The following is a 21981-nucleotide window of genomic DNA, read 5'->3' as shown; positions in this document are numbered from 1 at the left end:
GAATCAAAATATCCTAACATAACTGTTGAGTGAGTGAGTTACATAGAAAGAATTACAATTAAAGCTACAAGCAGCATTGGGCGATCCTCACGGCTTAGCACCGCTCAGCTTGTGTAGCTACCACAGGAGCTCCACGCCACCACCATCGCCGGCTCCATGTCACCGTCACGTCTGCTGCTCAAAAAAGCCTGTCATTTGGTTGTCTGTCGGTGGGGCTAAAATGATGTCTTCAATTGACCATGCCAACGTGTTCAGCATTCATCCATGATGATGCACACAAAATTTGGTCTGGATCTGATAATGTATGAGGGATAGAAAGTTTTTGAAGTTTCCTAGGCGGCACCGTTGATCCAAATTCCAACGTAATCTAAAATATTAATTTTGGAGTAAATTGGACCATGCATGTGTGATTTAGAGTCGACCATATGCAAACGGCGAGGCATTAAAATGGCCACTCTGCCACTCTCACTTGGTCCAGCCAACAGTCACTGTTCAGAGTAGGTTTCAACACCACATTGTTCTTTGTCATTAGCTTGAAGCTTGTATGAGCGAGAGTTTTAAAGGAGGGCATCCAACAGTGAAACGTGACTTTCTGTTCTAATAAGCGGGGCTAAAGTGATGTCATCAATTGACCATGCCAATGTGTTTAGTATTTGTCCACGATGATGCACGCAAAAGTTGGTGTGGATCTGATGATGTATGAGGGAAATAAAGCTTTTGAAGTTTCCTAGGCGGCACCGTTGATCCAAATTCCAACATAATCCAAAATATTCATTTTGGAGTAAATCAGACCATGTATGTGTAATGTTAGAGCTAAAGGCCATGGCGTGACATCAGACTTCACCACTCTGCCACAACCACAGCCTCCAGCCAAACTTCTCAATAATTGAGACAGTGGGGAGAGTTTCTTGTTGATTAGGTGAAGCAGTTCAAATATGGACCTTCCAATGTGTAACATTACACTTCCTGCTTTCAGGGGGCGAGGCTTTGATAATGTCAGCATTTGACCATTGAATATTGTTCGGTCACAGAAGTTTTCATGTCTCTGTGCCTTTCCTTGTAGGAGCTATAACAATTTCGTCTTTTATGGTGAGAAGTCAGATTTTGGGACTTGGCCACACCCACATGCTTTGATGCACCCAAAAGATTTTGAAAACTTTTCATCCCCAATGATTCTCCAAGAGCATACTGAGTCATTTTGTAAGTCAAAAGCTGTAGGAGGAATTTGCTCAGATATGACGTGTGTAAACGAGAGAAAATGGTGGATCTGATCCAAAATGGCCAACTCTCTGTGGGGTTTGGAAAATTGTTCCAGGAGCGTAGTAAGAACCACTATTTTAGACATTATTGTCCAAGGAACTACAAGGCATAGTGCGCCAAATGATATACAGGTCCTTCTCAAAATATTAGCATATTGTGATAAAGTTCATTATTTTCCATAATGTTATGATGAAAATTTAACATTCATATATTTTAGATTCATTGGACTGCTGTCCAGAAGGCCACTATTGACACCCTCAAGCAAGAGGGTAAGACACAGAAAGAAATTTCTGAACAAATAGGCTGTTCCCAGAGTGCTGTATCAAGGCACCTCAGTAGGAAGTCTGTGGGAAGGAAAAAGTGTGGCAGAAAACGCTGCACAACCAGAAGAGGTGACCGGACCCTGGGGAAGATTGCGGAGAAGGGCCGATTCCAGACCTTGGGGGACCTGCGGAAGCAGTGGACTGAGTCTGGAGTAGAAACATCCAGAGCCACCGTGCACAGGCGTGTGCAGGAAATGGGCTACAGGTGCCGCATTCCCCAGGTCAAGCCACTTTTGAACCAGAAACAGTGGCAGAAGCGCCTGACCTGGGCTACAGAGAAGCAGCACTGGAATGTTGCTCAGTGGTCCAAAGTACTTTTTTCGGATGAAAGCAAATTCTGGTATGTCATTCGGAAATCAAGGTGCCAGAGTCTGGAGGAAGACTGGGGAGAAGGAAATGCCAAAATGCCAGAAGTCCAGTGTCAAGTACCCACAGTCAGTGATGGTCTGGGGTGCCGTGTCAGCTGCTGGTGTTGGTCCACTGTGTTTTATCAAGGGCAGGGTCAATGCAGCTAGCTATCAGGAGATTTTGGAGCACTTCATGCTGAAAAGCTTTATGGAGATGAAGAGTTCATTTTTCAGCAATACTTGGCACCTTCTTACAGTGCCAAAACCACTGGTAAATGGTTTACTGACCATGGTATCACTGTGCTCAATTGGCCTGCCAACTCTCCTGACCTGAACCCCATAGAGAATCTGTGGGATATTGTGAAGAGAACGTTGAGAGACTCAAGACCCAACACTCTGGATGAGCTAAATGCCGCTATCGAAGCATCCTGGGCCTCCATAAGACCTCAGCAGTGCCACAGGCTGATTGCCTCCATGCCACGCTGCATTGAAGCAGTCATTTCTGCAAAAGGATTCCCGACCAAGTATTGAGTGCATAACTGTACATGATTATTTGAAGGTTGACGTTTTTTGTATTAAAAACACTTTTCTTTTATTGGTCGGATGAAATATGCTAATTTTGTGAGATAGGAATTTTGGGTTTTCATGAGCTGTATGCTAAAATCATCCGTATTAAGACAATAAAAGACCTGAAATATTTCAGTTACTGTGCAATGAATCTAAAATATATGAATGTTAAATTTTTATCATGACATTATGGAAAATAATGAATTTTATCACAATATGCTAATATTTTGAGAAGGACCTGTATATAAAAAAAAAAAAAAACATTTGACATACACCTTAGTTTCTGGGTCTAATTTGAAAAAGAAAATATCCCAGTGAAAGGAGAGGATATAAAAAAAAGTTTGTCAATCAGACAAAACATAAATAAAGGTTTTGGTCTCTATATTCTGAACACAAAAAGAAAAATAGTTCTATAAGTAGTTGGTACATCACCAGTTGCTCCTCCTAGCACGAAGTGAAACGAACTACTTGGTGCAAATAAAACGTCTCAGATGAGCATCCAGCTGTACTATAATTTGTATCTTCATGAATAAAATGACAGCAAGTGAGGTATAAACCAAGTAGGTTAGCAATAATCATCTCTGTTTATCGCCATATTGTATGAGTAATTATCATTAACGTAATCACAACAGCACTTCACAGGTACATCCTGTATAAACACATTGGTAACACAAGCTGCCTCCAGCGTGGAGCAATAAATCATCACCATCCCACCTGCTCCATCTGAAACTGGAATTTAACAAACTTATGCAACACGGCCCCGATCCAGCTGTCCACAGCTCATCTCTCTTATTTATGTACCGCAACACTGTCGACAGCCATCAACTGTGAGGCAGCAGTGGCATTTTATCACTACAGCTGCATAGAATCTAAAGTCAAACTCCTAAACTGTGATATAACTTTCAAGTTTTATTTCAATAATTAGTTCTTTGAAAAAAAATGCATCTAAGACAATATCTTTGAGTATTAATAGTTTAATCCAGAAATCATACTAAAAATAAACGTGAGGATGAAATGAATTAGCTCTTGTTTTTCTATATTTTGGATAGAAACTTTCACTTTAAACACATATTGATTGCTGCAATATGTTGGAATTTAAAATGTAAAGTTTTTCACACTTTTCACAGCTCTTTACAGCTATATTTTATACCTGATTAGCCTAGCATCTAAACAAATTCATCACACAAAAATACAAAACAATCTATTAAAATATCCAGATATTGTTGTCAGAAAAGAGGAAAAACACATCCACAACAATTAGGGTGAATAATCAATATTGGGTTCACATGAACAATCTGAGATGTAATCAATATTTTGGGGGGAATCAAGAATCTCCATTTGTCATTCAATGAATAAAAATACATTATTTCAAATAATATGTAATGTAATATGTAAAGAAATATTGAGTCCAGGTTTGAGAAGTCCACATATTTCAGTTTTCACGCTTTTCTCAATTTAATGTCATCCAAATACCAAAAAACATTTGGAAAGCTCCTTTCTGTGTTTCTACCAATAAAATAAGTGTTTTATAAATATCAAACTATATTTTAAATACTATCTCATCAGTGTAGAATCAACCAATATGTGTTTACACAGTATAAGTATTTAAGATTTTTGACAGCAAATAATGAAACATGGTCTAGATTCCTTAAAAAATAGCTCTTTAGTTAGGTTTTGATTAAGGCTGGGAAGTAGATGCTACTCTAGCAGTGTTAGCAAGTCTGTAACTCACCTCTTTTTTCTTCCCAGTACTCAAAATGGTGCTACACAAACAAAGCAGAATAGTGCTGGGGGCCCCCTCGATGTTTATGTAACCGAGTGTTGTTAACTAACAAGACCAACAGTTTTTATTACCCAACTCTGTCAACACAACAAGGCAACTCAAGAAGTATTTTCTTTTTGTCCTAAAAATAAGACTTACATAGATACAATGGGATTTAAAAAGAAAAGCACCCATCTTCATATTCTTAAGCATGCAATAATAGCATAAACCTTCTTCACAACACAAAGTGACACTGAGACAGCTGCTGGATAGCAACATAGTTCAGTTAGACAGGTAACATCAGGGGACTTTAATATTGCAAGATGTTGTGCTACAGGAGCTCCTTAAGACCCCTAACAACTATGTATGCAAACAAATTGACATGTGTGCATTAAAATGCACCATACCTGTGTGAGTTTTTGTTAGCATCTCCACCATGATCAGTTTTATCACAGACTCATCTTCTAATTTACAGAGCAAGATACTTGCTGAAAAAGACAGATCTTAAACTTACTCTGAAAATCTATATAAAATTATAAAATGTGGTCTCTTTACCATAGTTTGTGACACCAAACAAAGTCACTATTAAATACAATCCCTTTATAATTCAATGTCAGCCCAAAAGACTGCCTGAAAAGAACACCTCCACATACCTGATTCCATAAACTCCTGATTGAAGTTGTTCCATCCTGCTTTGTTCTTCTCCAGGTTCTCCTCCATGACTTTGATGTCAGTGAAAGGACAGTTGCATTCTGGGAATCTGGGAGAGCACCGGCACCAGCAGTCGTTATTGCGGCAGAGAAGCTCACCCTCTGTGTTACATGCTACGTAGCTGAGGGCCGCCTCCACAAAACGCCCACGGAGGAACTCTGGCAGGACATCCTGCAAACCTGACATGAAGTCAAAGGTTAAAATAAATATGTTTAAGAGTGCAAGCTGCAATTTCAGCATGAAAAAGAACATTCTTAACATAGTATTTTTGTTTGGCATTTTTCTAAAGAATTACAGGCTATAATTCTACCCACAGCAGGGAGCTGAAAGATTTTTTACTTTAATTTCCAGCATTCATCATGTCAGATTTCATTCTAAATAATATGTTTTTAAAAACTGCTCCTGAATATTCAACCTATTTGAAACAACTTGAAATAAAGTACATAAAGAACACCTAGGGCTAGATCAGCCTATGTTTGACCCAAATGTATAAAACTGAGTCGGCAAAATAACACAAATTAAGTTGCGTTTTACCGCAGAGGTTTTTGCAGTTTGCTGAAGCACTTACGTGCTAAACTACTGGGAAAAAAGGTTGGAATCCATTTCATTTAACAGTTTGCAAATCTAAAAGTTACATTTTGCTGCATTCAATGTTTAAATCGAATGAAAACGTGCAGTGTTAATCATATTGCCAAGATCTGACTTAACCACTTATTGAGCCACATCATAAGCTGAAGAGTACGCATATCGACATCTCTCAGAAATCAGCGGTTAGCTTGGTGTGTGAACCCCACGCTGTGTTCCTGACTTTGTCTGTAGTCCATCCCTGTCTTGCTGATTTTCTGTCTAATAATTGTTAATTTGTGTCAAAAGCTGCTTCTCTCTTCGCTTCACAAGCTCTTTCTGGATTATTTTCAGCCGCCAAGTCAATCCCGCTGTGCCCTGCTATGAATATGCATATCTCTTCTTTGGTATTTTCTCTTTTACTGGCATGGAAAGAGATGTAATTAGTCACATTTTTCCATGTTCTATGTTTTGGCAGGTGCTTTGAGGCCTTTTTTACATTTTTGTTTTAACTTTTCAGTGGGTTAGTTGGTGCGATACGGTTGGTGTGAGTGGGTGTTGATGTGGTTGTGTGTATGTGTAAGTGCACATGCACCAGTTCCAATATTGTCAGAAGTTTCTTCAGTTTAGGAGAGACAGCTAAGTAACACTCCAGTTTCATAAGTCATTATCTCCCTCTGTCTCTGCCTTGATGGTGCATCTCCTTGTTTTCTTCTTTTTAATGTTTTATGGAATAATTGTACTGATAAGATTAGAAGTAATCTAAATGTAATATAATATAAATGTTGTTATTCTAAGACATATTGTTTTGTTTTGAATGTCAGCACATAATATATGAGAATGTGGAATGACTTGCAGAAAGCTTCCTCTGTTGTTTTTTTAATTAGTTTCATGATTAATAAGAGGAGTCTTTCTTGATAATGTACTGAGCAACATCCATGAATGTCACACCAGTAGGAGGATTTGTACAATGCTGTTACATGATGAAAAAGTATAGCCACTAAACCAGACTGCTAAATATAACTCTACACCACAGTCAAACAATTGAAGTCACATCAAAGGCAACTTTCAAGCATCCTTTTGAAAAGTTTGGATGAGCTTTCAAGCATCACTTGGCTCTACTGTCATTTTATACATAAATGGTTCTGTCTGTCCAACTTGGCTATTTTTCTTAAAAAGAACATTATGAACATGTAGACTGAGGACAAATTATTTAGCTTGGCTGTTAGGTGGGTATTTTCCTGTGAGTCATCCTCTTTTCACCTTGCTGCTTTTCACCTTTGACACACATCGTTACTGCAGCAGTACATCAGTATTCAAGTGAATGCTTGCCATGATCAGCATGACACTCACGTCTGCCTTTCCAAAATGAGTAAAAAATGCAAACTGGAATGTGCTGTAGGTGCAACATTAGTCTCTGTTTGCCATTTTATATTATTTAGACTGACGTAAACCCCAACAACACTATAATGCCCTCATGACTATCAGTGAACTGGGAATGTTGTGGCAGACAAAAGGCCACATGATGACTTTTTTTATGTAGTATATACTTTAATAATCAAATGGAGACCAAATTAACCTTTTTGGAAGGTAACATCAAGGACAATCTTGTGCATATATGCCTATTGCACATTCCTGTTTAAAGATACATAAGTGTAAATTGCAGAATGTAGCTGATTGAAAATAACACAACCTCAAATGTCATGAGGCAGAAAACCTAGATAAGCCAGTATGGGTTAGGTCAGTTTTATTGCCTTGTTTTTCTTACCAGAAAATAAATCTTTTAAAAGTTACACTGATTGTAACGTTCCCTAAATGTTAAGCTGCTGTCAAGCTTTTTCTTTTTACTCGCTCTGTGCGTTGACATATCTAAAAATGTATTTTTCATGGGTCTAGACTGAAAGAAACTAAGTGCATTTTATGAAAAAATAAATTCTGTCACATCTATGAAGAATGTGTGTCACTTATGATGTGTTTATAATATATATTTTATGTGTAAAGGATATGTGGCAACTGCGCCAGGAAAAAGCTAGTTACTTTGACTGTGATGTCATCATTGTATTTTGTTCTTTACCAAGCCTAATGATCACCTGAATATCTTGGAATGAAGCTATAATGTGTTGTACATATTGTATGAGTCCTCCCCTCCAAGGAAGAAAATTTAGAAAATAGGTCCAACTCCCCTTCTATATCAGCAAGCCCAAGCTTTTGGCATTCTGAGGTGAGTAAACTTTAACTACTGTAGAGAGACTTCAAACTAAAAGCATGGGTCATTGTTACAATATGTGTGTAGCATTTATGCAAATTACATAGCAGCATTTCATATTTGCACCATATATTGTATGTATATGTGCAGATCTCATGCCTGTGGTTTTCCCATATCAAATTACAAATGCTACAGGTTCAGATCAATAAAAATGAGATGTTAGCCTTCTTTGCACGCTAATGTAATGCAGGGGAAATGTATAATAGCATGACACATGATGCACTAAACGTTTTCAGCTTTCTGTCATGACAACTGGAAAAATGTATGTGATAAGAAATGTAGCAATGACTAAAATTACTTGTAAAGTTGAGAGGTATTTAGGAATATAACGAAAAAATTGTTGTTACTTCAACTTCCCAAACTTCTCATTTTCCATATTCCTTAACTAGAATTAAAAAAGGAGATGTTGATAAAGAAGATGAAAACAAAAAAGGATCTTTCATCATTGCCCCTCCAGGCTACCTTTCACTGAGTTCTAAACTAATTTGCTGCCTATTTGAGGCCAAATTCTAATTAATCTAACATTGGTGATGTATTAATTACATGTTTCCGTGTAAAGGGAATATAAAGCATTGAGACAATCATTTAATCTGTTAATGAATCAAACAGCCATCAATTATCCCTAGTGATATTTTCAAAGTGTAATTACATCCAGATATAGAGGTAAGAGTCAAATTTTGGCCTAAGCAACAGTTTATTATTGAAAAGATTTCTGACAAAAAAGCTTAATTTATGCCATTCTTTGACAATTCTATTTGGTTGGAATTATGTGCAGGTATTTATATCGTCCATCCATCCCTTCATCCAACCCACAGAAAGCCCCTAAATACAACAAATTGCTTGGAAGCATCCAAACTGCACTAAACACTATACCTCTGTGCCATTATGGCTTGAAACAGCGATAAACAAATCCCATCTCTTGCTTTTAATCTTCAGTATTTTCTCTCCTTATCACACCAGGTCCCCAGTCACCACCATGAAAAACCTGTGGGTGTCCTCCTTCTGATGGGGCCTTTTAGGGTCATTACCCATGAGACTTTGCTTCTATCCACCCCCAGATTTAGATCACTCCAGTAGACTAGAAATAGCAGCCCCAAGGTTCCCTGTCTCTCTATCTCTCAATCCCCTGCAGAGGTCACATTTTTCATTTTGGGCAATTTGAAGCTCTTAAACCCAACCCATGATCACTACCTCTCTGTTATCAGTGCATGTCTTTGAGTGACTGTGTGTGTGCTGATTTTAAGCCTTTGCTTTTCTGAGTGCTAAGTCCACTACACCGGAATGCCCTCCTGTCTCTGCAGGAGATGGCATCGGTAGTCTAGGCCCGTGGTCCTGTTCTCAGGGCCTCAGAGTTTCCCATTGACCTGGCTTCAATGTATTGTATGCAAGAATGCACACACTGGCAATGATGCTCATGTATCACATACTCAGCCTCATTCTTTTTTTTTTTTCTGTCGTTCGTTTTCCTCTTTGGTAGCAATGCTTCCATCTGACTGTGACTTGAATTTTCTGCTGACTTGTTGCACAGGATGGAAAATGTGTATTCACCTCAGCTTAGCCGTTTTATGCTCTCCTGAGATAATTTTGTGCTCATACACAAAAGCGTCAATCATATTGTGCATGTATAAAAAGTGCAAAGCATTAATGCTTTGAAGAGATAAGGCCCGTGTGGTGTTGAGGGAGTTATATGCAACAGGTCTGTCAGTTTAAAGGGTAAAAAGCCTCCAAGCCACAAACCTTTTTTTTTTTACCAAATAAACATCCAGCTGGCTCTCTTTCTATGTCTCCCCATATCTATTTCTTTTGTTGAAACCTTTACTGTCGAGACATCTAGAGCTGTGATGTCAGAGCACAGACCAGTAACAAATTTGGCACACAAGCAGCACATGAATGATTCATAAAGTGCTGTATACTGAAGCAGCTTGTGTGCTGAGAATTTGTTTCAGTGACTGCCCAAACTTAGACCTAAGCAGAGGGAGCCACTTGACAGACCTCTCACCCTGCAGGAGCTCACAAGTGTCCTACAGCATCTGTCCCCATGCCCTGCTCTTGCTATTGAAGGAATTCCAGCAAACTTCTAAAGGCCTGTTTATGGAGCTTTAGAGGAAAGTTGTGGCAGATGAAGGCCACCCCGCAGCTGTCAGCAGGCAATGGAGTCATTCTAGCTAAAAGTGGGCTTGTACATTTATCCGTGTGCTTGCATAAACCCATATACTACCAGTAAATACATTTGTTAGAAACTAGTATTTTTCAAAACAGGATTCCTAACAGACTGGAGTACAACATAAGATAAAAGCTTGTTTATTACAAGAGAAAATAACTAAGACAGTCCTAATATTCTTTCTCCAACAACCATACATTCTCAAATAAAATATTGCTATCTGACTCAGACAACAATTCTGAGTGCTACTACATAAATAAGTGCTATAAATGAGTGCTATAACATAAATAAATAAATAAAACATTGCACAGGCTGCACTGTTAAATCTTCAGTAATGCCTCTGGTAAGAATTCATTCTTCTTGTTGAAGGTGTGCTTCACCGCCACCAACTGACATGGAGTGTGGATCAACATGGATTAATATCTAGGTTGATTGTATAATATATGTAATCAAATTCTATTAAATAATATAATTCTTTATAAAAATCATATAATATTTTATATATGTTTGCTCCCTAGGTTCCTTTGCAATATGTCTAAATGTTTCTTTAATCCTTTCAAAATTTCAAATTCTCTCCTTATAAAATCTTCTTTCTTGCCCATATTTCTGACATTCCAAAATAACATGTTCTATTGTTTCATCCTTCCCAGAGTGGTCACATTTTTGCTTCTGTATTTTAAAAAGTGCACAATTAAGGTCTGTATGTCCAAATCTTAATCCAAAAAGTCATCTGATCAGAACACCTTCTTTCACATGTTAACTATGTCCCCTAGATGTGGCACACTGGAAACTGTACTTTGTATGGCTTTCTTTTAAGAATGGCTTATACTCTCCTAAAAAGGCCAGATTTGTGGAGTGCATAACTAATTGATGTTCTGAGTTTTCCACCTGAGCTGTGGATCTCAACAGCTCTTCCGGAGTCACCATAGGAATCTCAGGTGTTTGTCTAATCTGTAATTAATTTTAAATCTGGAATTTCATGTGTTTTGTTATTTTTTCCTAATCTTTTAATTTCTGTAATATTACTGTATTCGTTATTGGTCTTTCTTGTATCTACCACTGGGACTGCAGATGGAAGTCAGCTGGAAAAAAAAGCTATAATATTGTGCAGTAAATTTTTGCTCTTTGAGGTCAGTCTTTTCTGTAAATGATTCTAGATAAATAAATAAATACAATTATCAATGAAATTGTTAAATGTTCTCCTTGCAAAGTCTATCAGTTTGAGGTTGACACACTTGTCTTGCTAGGCTTGCAGTTATGCCATATTCATTTTCAAATGATGCAATGAACAATATTTCTTAAGATGTCAAAAAGTTCGGTTTTATAATCTAACCATGTTTTAAACGTCTCCTCAACTTTTTCCCTTAACTGTCAGGTGTGTACCTTGGTCTACATTTTGCTGTTCAAACACTTAGGTTTACAACTGTGCAGCCTGAACAGAATTGTGAACACTTTGTCTACACTAAATCTGTCTCTAATTACTAATTAAGTGACATCTGAAAGCTTTTATATAAAGTTACCAGATAAAATGGGAGCAAAAACATATGCTTGCAATACCTTTCATATTTCTATTTGTAAAAAAAGTTTGTACAACATGAATTATTTTCCTTCTACTTCATAACAAGGCAGTTTCTTGTGCTTGCACATAAAATCCCAATAAAATACACTGCAGTTTGTATATGTAACATGGCAGACTGCCAAATGATCAAAGGTAATGGATACTTATGCAAAAACATGTATAAGAAAATGCAGATTTTTACAGGAAATGGTAAGTAGGCAAATAGGTTTACCTACAATTATGCTAGCCTTGTATTCTCTGGCCTGTAGCATATCCTACCATAGTCATAAAGAATAACACTGAACATAAACTTGGCCCTCAGTATTTGCCCGTCAAGCTGGTAGCTGCCCCTGATTAAATTCTAATCATAAAGTGGGTCTACTGAGCTCATCAATGTGCTGATAGTTTTAAACTTGGAGTATTTAGGAGAAGGTTGCAAGCTTGAGGGTGAAAAATCAATAGTATTTATCCTACACAACAGCATTTTCTGTGGAGTTTTAAATGGTGTCGCTCTTCAAAAACCCAATTCTAATTCCACAATCTATCTTTAACCTTTTAACCTCACATCCAGTTAAAATTTAAACATCTGAGATGAAGAAGAAAAAACAGAAGAGTGGTTGGTCATGTGGGAAAAGGTGATGTTTGTTTACCGCTTTTGAATATTTGCTATAAAGACATTTTACCATGCATTTTTGTAACCCTCTCTGTGCACTGTAGAGCTTGGCATAAACAGTCCTGACCTGCCACAGAAAACAAAGCTGCTCAGCTACTTCAAAGCCCCATTTTCACAGCATCACTGGAACATACACTGACTGGCCCGATCAAATAGGAAGGTTAGACATTATGTTTAAAGGATAGTGACACAAACTGTGAGACATTTGTTCTGTAACCGTGAAGCTAAAAAGGCTTCCTACAGACACTGACAGACAAATATAAGATTCATCGTTTTGCTCTTCAGACAACAGAGGTGTGTTTGTTGTGGCTCTGGTGGAGTATATGTGAAAAAAGGCAAATCATCAGCATGAAACAAAAAAGAGATAAAGTATGAAATATGATTTTTTCCCTCTACTTACCTAATGTGGCCTCTTTGGATGGGTTGTACTGGATCTCTAATTTCCCCTCAGGGATCAATAAAGTATCTTTGAATTGAATTGAATTGTATGTCTGTGCTTATTGTGGAGGGTAGTCCAAATTCGTGAAAAATATATTTTAAAGTATGGCTGTTAAATATTATCAGAAGTGCAACTATCATGACAAAACAAGAGGAAAATGACAGTATATATACCAAAGCACTACAAAACACTTTCAGGCTGATTTGATATGACAAATGAATATAGTCAGTAAATATAATTGTTTTGTCTCAGTTTTAATTTGGTGTCTGCTTAGTTGTTCATCTTCATCATTATGTTTGGTGAGGGCAAAACTAAATGTGTTAGGGCCACCAAAAGTAGTTTGTTGTGTTGTCACAACACTAAACTTCCAAACCTGATTCCAGTTCCAAATGAAATACTAAATATAAAAAACAATTTTTGATCATTTGTATACAAAAATTATCAATTAATAGAAAAAGGTAGCTGATTCCTGAATTACATCTTTTTTCTCTAGTTGCGCTTCTTGGGCTTCAAAATAAATATCCTAAGAGTGTAAGCAGAACATTTAAAAGAAACTGACTTGATATGTGTTACTTACAAAAAGCTCATGTTTATCTTTGTTATCTTGAAATATATTTTTTATTAGAATTGTTTTCATTTTATTTTTTTATTTAAAAATTTGAGTTTTGGTTAAAAAAATAACAGATTTATTTAAAATAGATATTCAATGAATGAATATCTAATTTTGTAGTTTGCTATTTCAGATGACAGAAGTGCCTGTTGATTCCCACAACATTAATCCGTTAATCAGTTGAGAAAACAAGAAATATAAATTTGGATTCCAAATTTTATGGTTACGGCTAAGCCCAAAATATATATACTCCTGGCAGATTTAGGTTTAAAGTAATCTTATGATTTAGCCAACATGTTTCTTTTGAATGGTAATAGTAATGTTTAGAAGCAGCCCAGCCAGGGTCCTGACTTCAATCTGATAGTGAATCTATGGAGGGAGCTAAAGATTAGGTTGATAGCAGATCGTAGAACCTCAAAAACATATCTCTAAAGATTAATCGTCAAAACACCAGTGAAGAAATGCAAAAAACTAGTCAGCAAGAGTTAAGACTAGTGTAATGTCATAAAAAATGTTTCCATTGATTATTGAGAGGGTTCTAAATAATTTTGGGGATCCAATTGTTTTAATAAAGCGTAAAATAAAAGAGATTGGTTATTTTTTTGTTGTACTCCGTTTGTTGAGATGGGTGTCTTACTTACTGGTTGAATTAAAATAATTCATTCATTCATCTTCTATACCGCTTATTCCCATAGTGGGTCACAGGGAAGCTGGTGCCTATCTCCACAGTCTACGGGCGAGAGGCAGGGTAGACCCTGGACAGGTCGCCAATCCTTCGCAGGGCAACACAGAGACATTCAGGACAAACAACCATGCACACACTCATTCACACCTAAGGGCAATTTAGAGAGACCAGTTTAGCAGCCATGTTTTTGGACCTTGGGAGGAAGCTGGAGTACCTGATGAGAAAGACGCATGCACGGGGAGAACATGCAAACTCCTTGTAGAAAGACCCCGGCTGGGAGGTAAACTCAGGGCCTTCTTGCCTCAAGGCAACAGTGCTACCAAATGCACCACTGTACAGCCATGAATTAAAATAACTTTGAATCAAATCTACCAGGAGTAGTAATAATTTTAGGCTTAACTGCAAATATTATTTTTACAATCTTAATACTTGGCTTCAGAACAGTTCATATAGGGCATGGCGCATGGCGTAACGGTAGAATGCATGACTCAGCTGTCCCTGGTTCGAGTCCCGACCCCGGCGACCTGTGCTGCATGTTTGTCCCTCCTCTTCACTCCACTTCCTGTCTGCCTACTTTCAAATAACCAAAATAAATGCCACTAGTGCTGCAAAAAAAAACTAAACAAAAAAAACCTGTTCATTTCTTTATTTTCTAAATCTTTTACATATTCACAACTTTAACTCAGTGGCCAGAAAGAAGACTCTTGATCTTGTGTAGCCTTAAGATCTTCAACTGCAAGATCTTGCAATATTTAAATGCAAAATAATTTTACGCCAATTTAAAATCTACCATGTAAAATGCTGTTATCCAGTTGTTCTCAGCGTAAGCTATTATGAGCCCCTGGATATTTAGGTGATTGCACACTATAAAAACAACAGATCTCTTCTCACTGTATTTCTGATAAAACAAACTGATTGTCTTTCTTTGGTCACGATCTGACCTTTTTTGTGTGTTGTGTTTGGCACCACCCTCTGACTGGGAGTATTATAGTCCCTCTTGCAGACTTTACAAATATTTTGCAGTTGAGGGACCAGAAGAGCGAACTAACATATCATATAAAGCTGAAATGAGGTTTAGAAAGGCCGCAAATCCATAATTGATAGACTAGTCAATATTCTACACTGACTGTAGATTCCTGAAAAAACTGAAACAAAGAAAGATTCTGAGTTTTTCTAAAAGTTTGGCTAAAATATTGTTTCATCTCACAAATTTGATGTCATGCAATCCTAATCTCATGTACTGCATAAATCTTTCTTTGACACATTCAACAAGCAGTCATCATATATTTTTAGCTCTGTATTAAAGGTTTCACCTAACACTCACTAAAAGAACAGTGTGTGTAGAGCAAGAATACGTTCTCAAGCTTTGAGATTGCATATTGATGCATCAGCCAATTTTTCCACCAACTGGTATATTTTGAGTTGCCACCTCTTCCCACACAGTTCTGTCTATTGTTACCGGACTTTTACAAGACTCTTGATGGATTTCTCGGTAAACACATACTGAAGTGTACTGCCCACACACACAAAAGTGGTGTATAACTAATAGCTTGGAGGGTTTCATTTTGAAGGTAATAAGCATTGGAAAAACAAAACACAGAGATTTGAGGATTCTGTTTCAAAAGCTCGTTTCAATGCTTTGACTGAAGGATAAAAATACTAAGACTACTTTATATGGTGCAGGAAAATAAAAAAGTCTTCACTGCAGTGTAACAAAGAAAAGACTAAAACTTAACACTAAGCCGTAACTGTATTGTCTCTAAACCTAATCCTTACTATAACCTGAAATTTTGGTAGTATTTACCAAATCCCAATCCTCATCTTTGCTTAACTCTACCAGACTATTAATTGTTTTCTAAATCTAAGGTCACTGGCTTGTATTAAGCTTTAATATATTAATGTCAGGGTTCCTAGCTCATTTAGCAATGAGCCAAGACTCATTTTCTTTCCTTTTTTGGGATTCCATTGTTCTCATTTACACCTAATCTCTCTGCGGTCTCGATCTGAGAACATCACAAACCAAGTCCTGAATGACGAACCCCTAAGATGGTACTACATACGCACACACTGGAACAGTTTATTCTCCTGATCTCCAAGATCTTAAGACTGACAAAAATGTAACAAGTAAACGAATTTAACACTGTTAGATGCAGAAAGTAGAATGGGTATTCAACATCATTCGTTAATCGAACATTTCACCTAAGACTGTTCATTAGCTTATCAAAAGTTTAAGACCATAATTAATAATAATAATAATAATAATAATAATAATAATAATAAATAAAAAAACAGAACAGAACTAAATGTGTCTAAAAAGGACTTGTTAGTTGCCCCACCTCTCTTTTTGATCACTTGAAAAAAGAAGGCTTGACAGAGTTGGCGATGGAGTTACATTAAGCTGTGAGCTTGATTGTGTCTTTCTCCTCTGCTCCAGAATTGCTTTTGTTTGCTCCATTCTGGCTTTCACACTGTAGACTTGCAGTATATTGAGAAGCTAGGTTATTAAAACAGTAAAGTCCAGAAGAGGTAACATAAACAATTGCATAAACACACATGGATACAGTATTGGAGTCAGATGTCAAGGAACATAAAACAACAGTTTTTCTCTTGCAGAAAAAAGTACAGCACAACGCTTTAAAGTGTCTATCCTGTCACCACAATGTTGTGCAACAGCTTTCTGTTCAAAACGTCTCATATTTTTTTTAAATAACTTATTAATCCACAGTGCAGAATTTCAAACAAAAACAGAATTTTAAAGCTGTTTATCCTATTATAAAGAGGCATGTTTGTAGTGATTGGATGAATTTAGGAACTACGAAGAGGCAAACCCCCATCCAAGAGGCTAGCACAGAATGACTTCTTCTATAGCACATTAAGAAAATTTATGAGATCTATTTAAAAATGGTCTCATGCAGAGCACTGAGTTTCTGCCATAATTATTCCTTAGGAGACTTGATACCTCATTGCAGACTTGACTTAGTTCTACATGAGATAGAAACAACTTTACAACCAAATTTTTATCCACTTGGCTCCCAGGGACAAATGCTTTGAAAGGGCAAAAATGAAAGCCATCAAGCTAATTGAAGAGAATAGAAGTACAAGTTTACCCCTGGTCCTGATAGGGTTCTCCCTTCCTTTTTATTATAAAATCAATGTAAAACAAAAAACATCTTAAATTACTGCATTTGTAGAATGAAACATCCATCCAAACTCTGAAGGCCCTTATGGTTATGACTATATAAATTTCTGTGTGGATAACATCATCCCCACCAGAACCGTGAGATGCTTCCCCAATAACAAACCTTGGATCACCAGTTACCTGAAGGACCTGCTTAACAAGAAAAAAAGAGCCTTCAGAGAGGGAGACAGAGAATTATTGAGGATTATACAGAAGCAACTTAAAGTCAAGATAAGAGACAGCAAGGAGGTGCACAAGAAGAAGCTGGAGAGCAAGCTCCAGCAAAACAATATCAGAGATGTGTGGACAGGGATGAAGAAGATCACAAGCTTCAAGCAGAAAGATGATCAGACCAATGGAGGTCTGGACAGAGCCAATGAATTGAACACATTCTTCAATAGGTTCAGTTCAGAAACAAGCTTCGCATCCTCCTCTCCTGCTCACAGCCAAACAGACATCCCATCTTCCTTTGACCCACAGGACCCACAGCTGTCCAGTAACACCTCACATTTTTTATCTTCCACCTCAGCCCTAGACCCTTCTGCTTCTACATGTTTGCCTTCAACCATATCAGAAGATGCTGATGCTTCCTTTGCTTTCCCCTTCCACCTGTGTGTCTCAAGAAGTCAAGTGAAGAGACAACTGGAGAGACTGAATAGGAATAAGGCTGCAGGTCCAGATCATGTTAGCCCTAGAGTCCTGAAGGCCTGTGCAGAGCAACTCTGTGGGATTCTGCAGCACCTCTTCAACCTTAGCCTGGCCCAGAAGAAGGTTCCGGTGTTGTGGAAGACCTCCTGTCTTGTTCCGGTACCAAAGAAAACTCACACATCAGTCCTCAATGACTATGGACCTGTTGCCCTGACATCTCACATCATGAAGGTCCTAGAGAGACTCCTGTTGGCCCACCTGAGTAAGCAAACAGGAAACCATCAGGACCCCCTTCAGTTTGCTTATCGCTGTGGAGTTGGAGTTGAAGATGCCATCATACACCTGCTTCAACAAACCCACTGTCATCTGGACAAAGCCAGTAGCCCTGGGAGGATCATGTTCTTTGATTTCTCCAGTGCATTTAATACAATCCAACCTGATTTGCTTTGTCAGAAACTCCAGAAGACTCAGGTGGAGGCCTCAACAATCTCCTGGATCAAAGACTACCTGACAGACAGACCACAGTTTGTGAGGCTGAAGGGTTGTGAGTCTAACCAGGTAGTCAGCAGCACAGGAGTACCACAGGGGACTGTACTCTCACCATTCCTCTTCACTCTGTACACCTCAGACTTCCAGTACAAGACAGACTCCTGTCATCTGCAGAAATACTCGGATGATTCTGCAGTTGTGGGGTGGATCAGAGATGGACAAGAAGCTGAGTACAGGAAGGTGGTGGACCGCTTTGTGGCATGGTGTGGAAACAATCATCTCATCTTGAACGTGACTAAAACAAAGGAGATGATTGTAGATTTTAAGAGAAACAGGAATAAGTCAAAAACTATTTATATCATGGGAGAAGAAGTGGAGGTGGTGGAGGAGTATAAATACCTCGGTGTTCACCTGGACAACAGACTAGAGTGGAGATGCAACTGTGAAGCCATCTACAAGAAGGGACAGAGCAGACTGTACTTCTTGAGGAAGCCTAGGTCCTTTGGTGTTTGCAGCAAGATTCTGCATATCTTCTATAAGTCTGTTGTGGAGAGTGTGATCTCTTCTACCATCATCTGCTGGGGAAGCAGCATCAGAGCCAGGGACTTAAAAAAGCTCAACAAGCTGATAAAAAAGGCTGGCTCTGTTCTGGGGACTCCTCTGGAACCTCTGGAGATCATTGTGGAAAGATGGATTCTTCATAAAATTAAGAACATTATGGAGAACCCTGAGCATCCTCTTCATGAGACTGTCCTACAACAACAGAGTGTCTTCAGTCAGAGGCTTCTTCAGATCTGCTGTAAGACGGAGCGCTTCAGGAGATCCTTCCTGCCCACAGCCATCAGCACCTACAACGGCTCTTTGAGGAAACCTTCATAATATGAGCAATAACAACATTTAATTTCCCTTTGGGATTAATAAAGTATTTTTGAATTGAATAGAATTGTATTAATTTATTTTAGCCAATTCTTTATTTAAAACTGTAAATACTCATAATTGTAGTATAGACACTTCTATTTGTTTTCTATGGACAACTTGTACCTCTCAGCTGATTATAAGTTTATTTCACAATTAAAAGAATTACGAAGATATAGTTTCATTTATTGTTGCAAAATACAAAACGCATTGTGCTTATTTGACCCACACACTCACCTACAAACTAATTCTGCTTTTAATCACCATGTCAGAGTGCGGACAAAGCCTGCAAATAATAATACATTTTTAAAAACAGGGATTTTTCATTTTTCTCTTTAACGTTGCTCAATAAGTCTCAGACTCTCTTTGATACAGCATTTGATCTTGCAATGGAAAAGAAAGTTATGGTTCGATTTGAGGACAAAACTCTAGTACCTTGGAAAAAATCTGTGACACTTAAAGCTTCAGTTTTAAGGACAGACAGTAAAAAACTGAATTTTGGGAAATGTTTAGCCTCTTTTTGCGTGCTGGGTCAAAGGTTGTTAAAATAACATTATAGGGCAGTTCTAGGAGAAAATTACAGGGCCAAGCAGATAATATTTTGATATTGAGTCCCTTTTTTTTTCTAAGAACCTTTTTGTTCTTCACAAAGTCCACCCAGATCATTATACATACATATATGTACATGGCTACATATATCATATACATATCTATCACAAACATTTGAAAAAAGTGTTTTATTGTTATTTAGAGTTGTTAAATTGACTCTCTGATTGGGTGCAAGACATAGATGTTAATGAGAGCCTTTAGCAAGATGGGTAATATTCATTCAAGAGAACAAGCTACATGCACATCATCACAAAAGTAAATGGAAGTTAATAGAGTGGCTGCTGACAGAATAAAGCTCTCCTTGGTTATTGTTACATCCACCGACCTCTAGGGGCTAGAGGTTAGATAAGAATTGTTTTTATTTTTAGTCATAAAGGGGCATTTGTGTTTGTTGTCTTGGCCCTGGAGACCATGAGGTTTATTGCTTCCTTTCGGTTTGTTAAGTCCTGGGTGAAACCCTGAACTTGCAAAACTAAATTCCATTTTATGCTGAACTGGCTTTAGTTCAGTAGTTTTAAGTTCATTAGTTGCTAGATTTATTTGATAAATTTTGTTGTACGCTGTGCCTCTTAGACTTCCACTCTAGGTAGGGGTTGTAACATTAATGTACAGTAAACAAGCTGGAACATTAAGCTGTTTCAGTTTCTATGGATCAATGCACAATATACTTAACTGTTACAAAAGCAGATATTTCTTTTATTTGAGTCTGTTATTCGTGTAAAATTCAGATGGCATCTTGTTCAATTTGATCCAGGCACATGTGTTTCTTGTTAAGTGAAAAAGCTGTTTGCATTATTTGGATTTCGTTTCCAGTACGAATTCTCTTGAAGTGTTAAAAGTAGAGAGGTCAAGCCCTTGAGGGAAACACAGCACAAGAAAGATGAGAAAGTGGTAGAGGTCAGTTTGATATTCTGAGCAAAGAGGGGCTTTCGTTGCTTGAAATTTTAGTTAGATCAAAGGTTTCTGAAAGGGAACAGGTCTGCATAAAAAAAAAACACTCTTGATCAGTTCATTTTAAACAACAATTATGAAATTCCCACTGTAAACAGAGAAATGATTCATGGTGAAATAGAGCCAAAATTTGAAGAACTACTAGGTAAGCAAAGAAGACAAAGGTGTACCTGCTGCCTCTGATCACCCCCCCACCCCAACCCCCCTGGAAATTCTTACTTCAAAGTGTTACAATAACTTTTAGTCTAAATCCCCTGATCACACTTACTAAACAGTGAAAGTGTGGGTTTTCCAATAGACTACACACTGACATTATGAACCCCATTAAAAAAAACCAAATGGATCCATCAGCTTTCCCGGAAATAAATGGCGACAAACATTTGTTATATTACCTTTAATATAACACTTCCTTCACCAGACACATTTGGCATTCTTTAGGGGGCAAATTTATGCTATTTTAAATATGTGGGCATACAAAATTGCAATCAACCTTAGCAGGATTTTCTTCTACTATTGGCTATTATGGTTCCTATTATGAAAACAGCAGGAGATGTGCTTACTGTATTAGTAAATAGGACTCCATCAACAATTACACTAGAATATTAATGTATAAAACAAGCCACCGCTTTGTTTTTGCCCTTTCTTGTCTGACATATGTTACTTCATGACAAAAGCAGCATTTGGCTTTTGAACTCTAAAATCCAGAAAGATTTGCTAGGAACCGAGACAGTAAATGAAATATGGAAATGTGTCTACATGAATAATTGAGTGGACGCATCCTCAGAACCGTCTGAATACTTATCAAAGACAATTTGTTCATATCAATATTAGATGTTAAACCGACACCAAAACATGCTAGATGCATGAAGCCCACAGTTACCTCCCTTATACTGGAAACTTTATATATGTTACCCAGTTTCAGGCTAAATTGATTTGGAATAATGAGCTTCAGTGGGAAGACCCTTCTAGTCAGGCTTTGTTCTCTTTATGCAGCACAAATTTGTCTTGGAGTATTCTAACCTGGATTAAAAAGAAGGAGAAATACCACGAGGAAGACGGTAAGAAGAGGGTGTCTGTGTAACACTTTCTCATTTAATAGTTTTCTTTATGCTTATGACTATTTTCATTGTACGTAGATTCTCATTTAGAGCATCAAACAGTAAATTAACACATATGCAATTATGTAGCAGACCAAAAAATTGTAAAAGAACTTTAAATATGTGTTAAATATATGTTTTTTTATTTTACATTCCTTAAAGTAGCCG

General features: G+C 37.5%; 1 protein-coding gene across 1 annotated transcript in view; it reads right to left on the bottom strand.

Annotated features, from left to right (window-relative positions):
• Positions 1-21981, bottom strand: part of brinp2 (bone morphogenetic protein/retinoic acid inducible neural-specific 2) — a 309436-nt gene that overhangs the window by 90496 nt on the left and 196959 nt on the right. The window contains exon 6 of the mRNA XM_047369231.1: positions 4913-5149. Within this exon, the coding sequence (XP_047225187.1) occupies positions 4913-5149 (237 nt within the window). The remainder of the gene's footprint in view (positions 1-4912; positions 5150-21981) is intronic.

This window comes from Girardinichthys multiradiatus, chromosome 6 (genome assembly GCF_021462225.1).
Source record: "Girardinichthys multiradiatus isolate DD_20200921_A chromosome 6, DD_fGirMul_XY1, whole genome shotgun sequence".
NCBI lineage: Eukaryota > Metazoa > Chordata > Actinopteri > Cyprinodontiformes > Goodeidae > Girardinichthys > Girardinichthys multiradiatus.
This window is presented reverse-complemented; position numbering and strand designations above follow the sequence as displayed.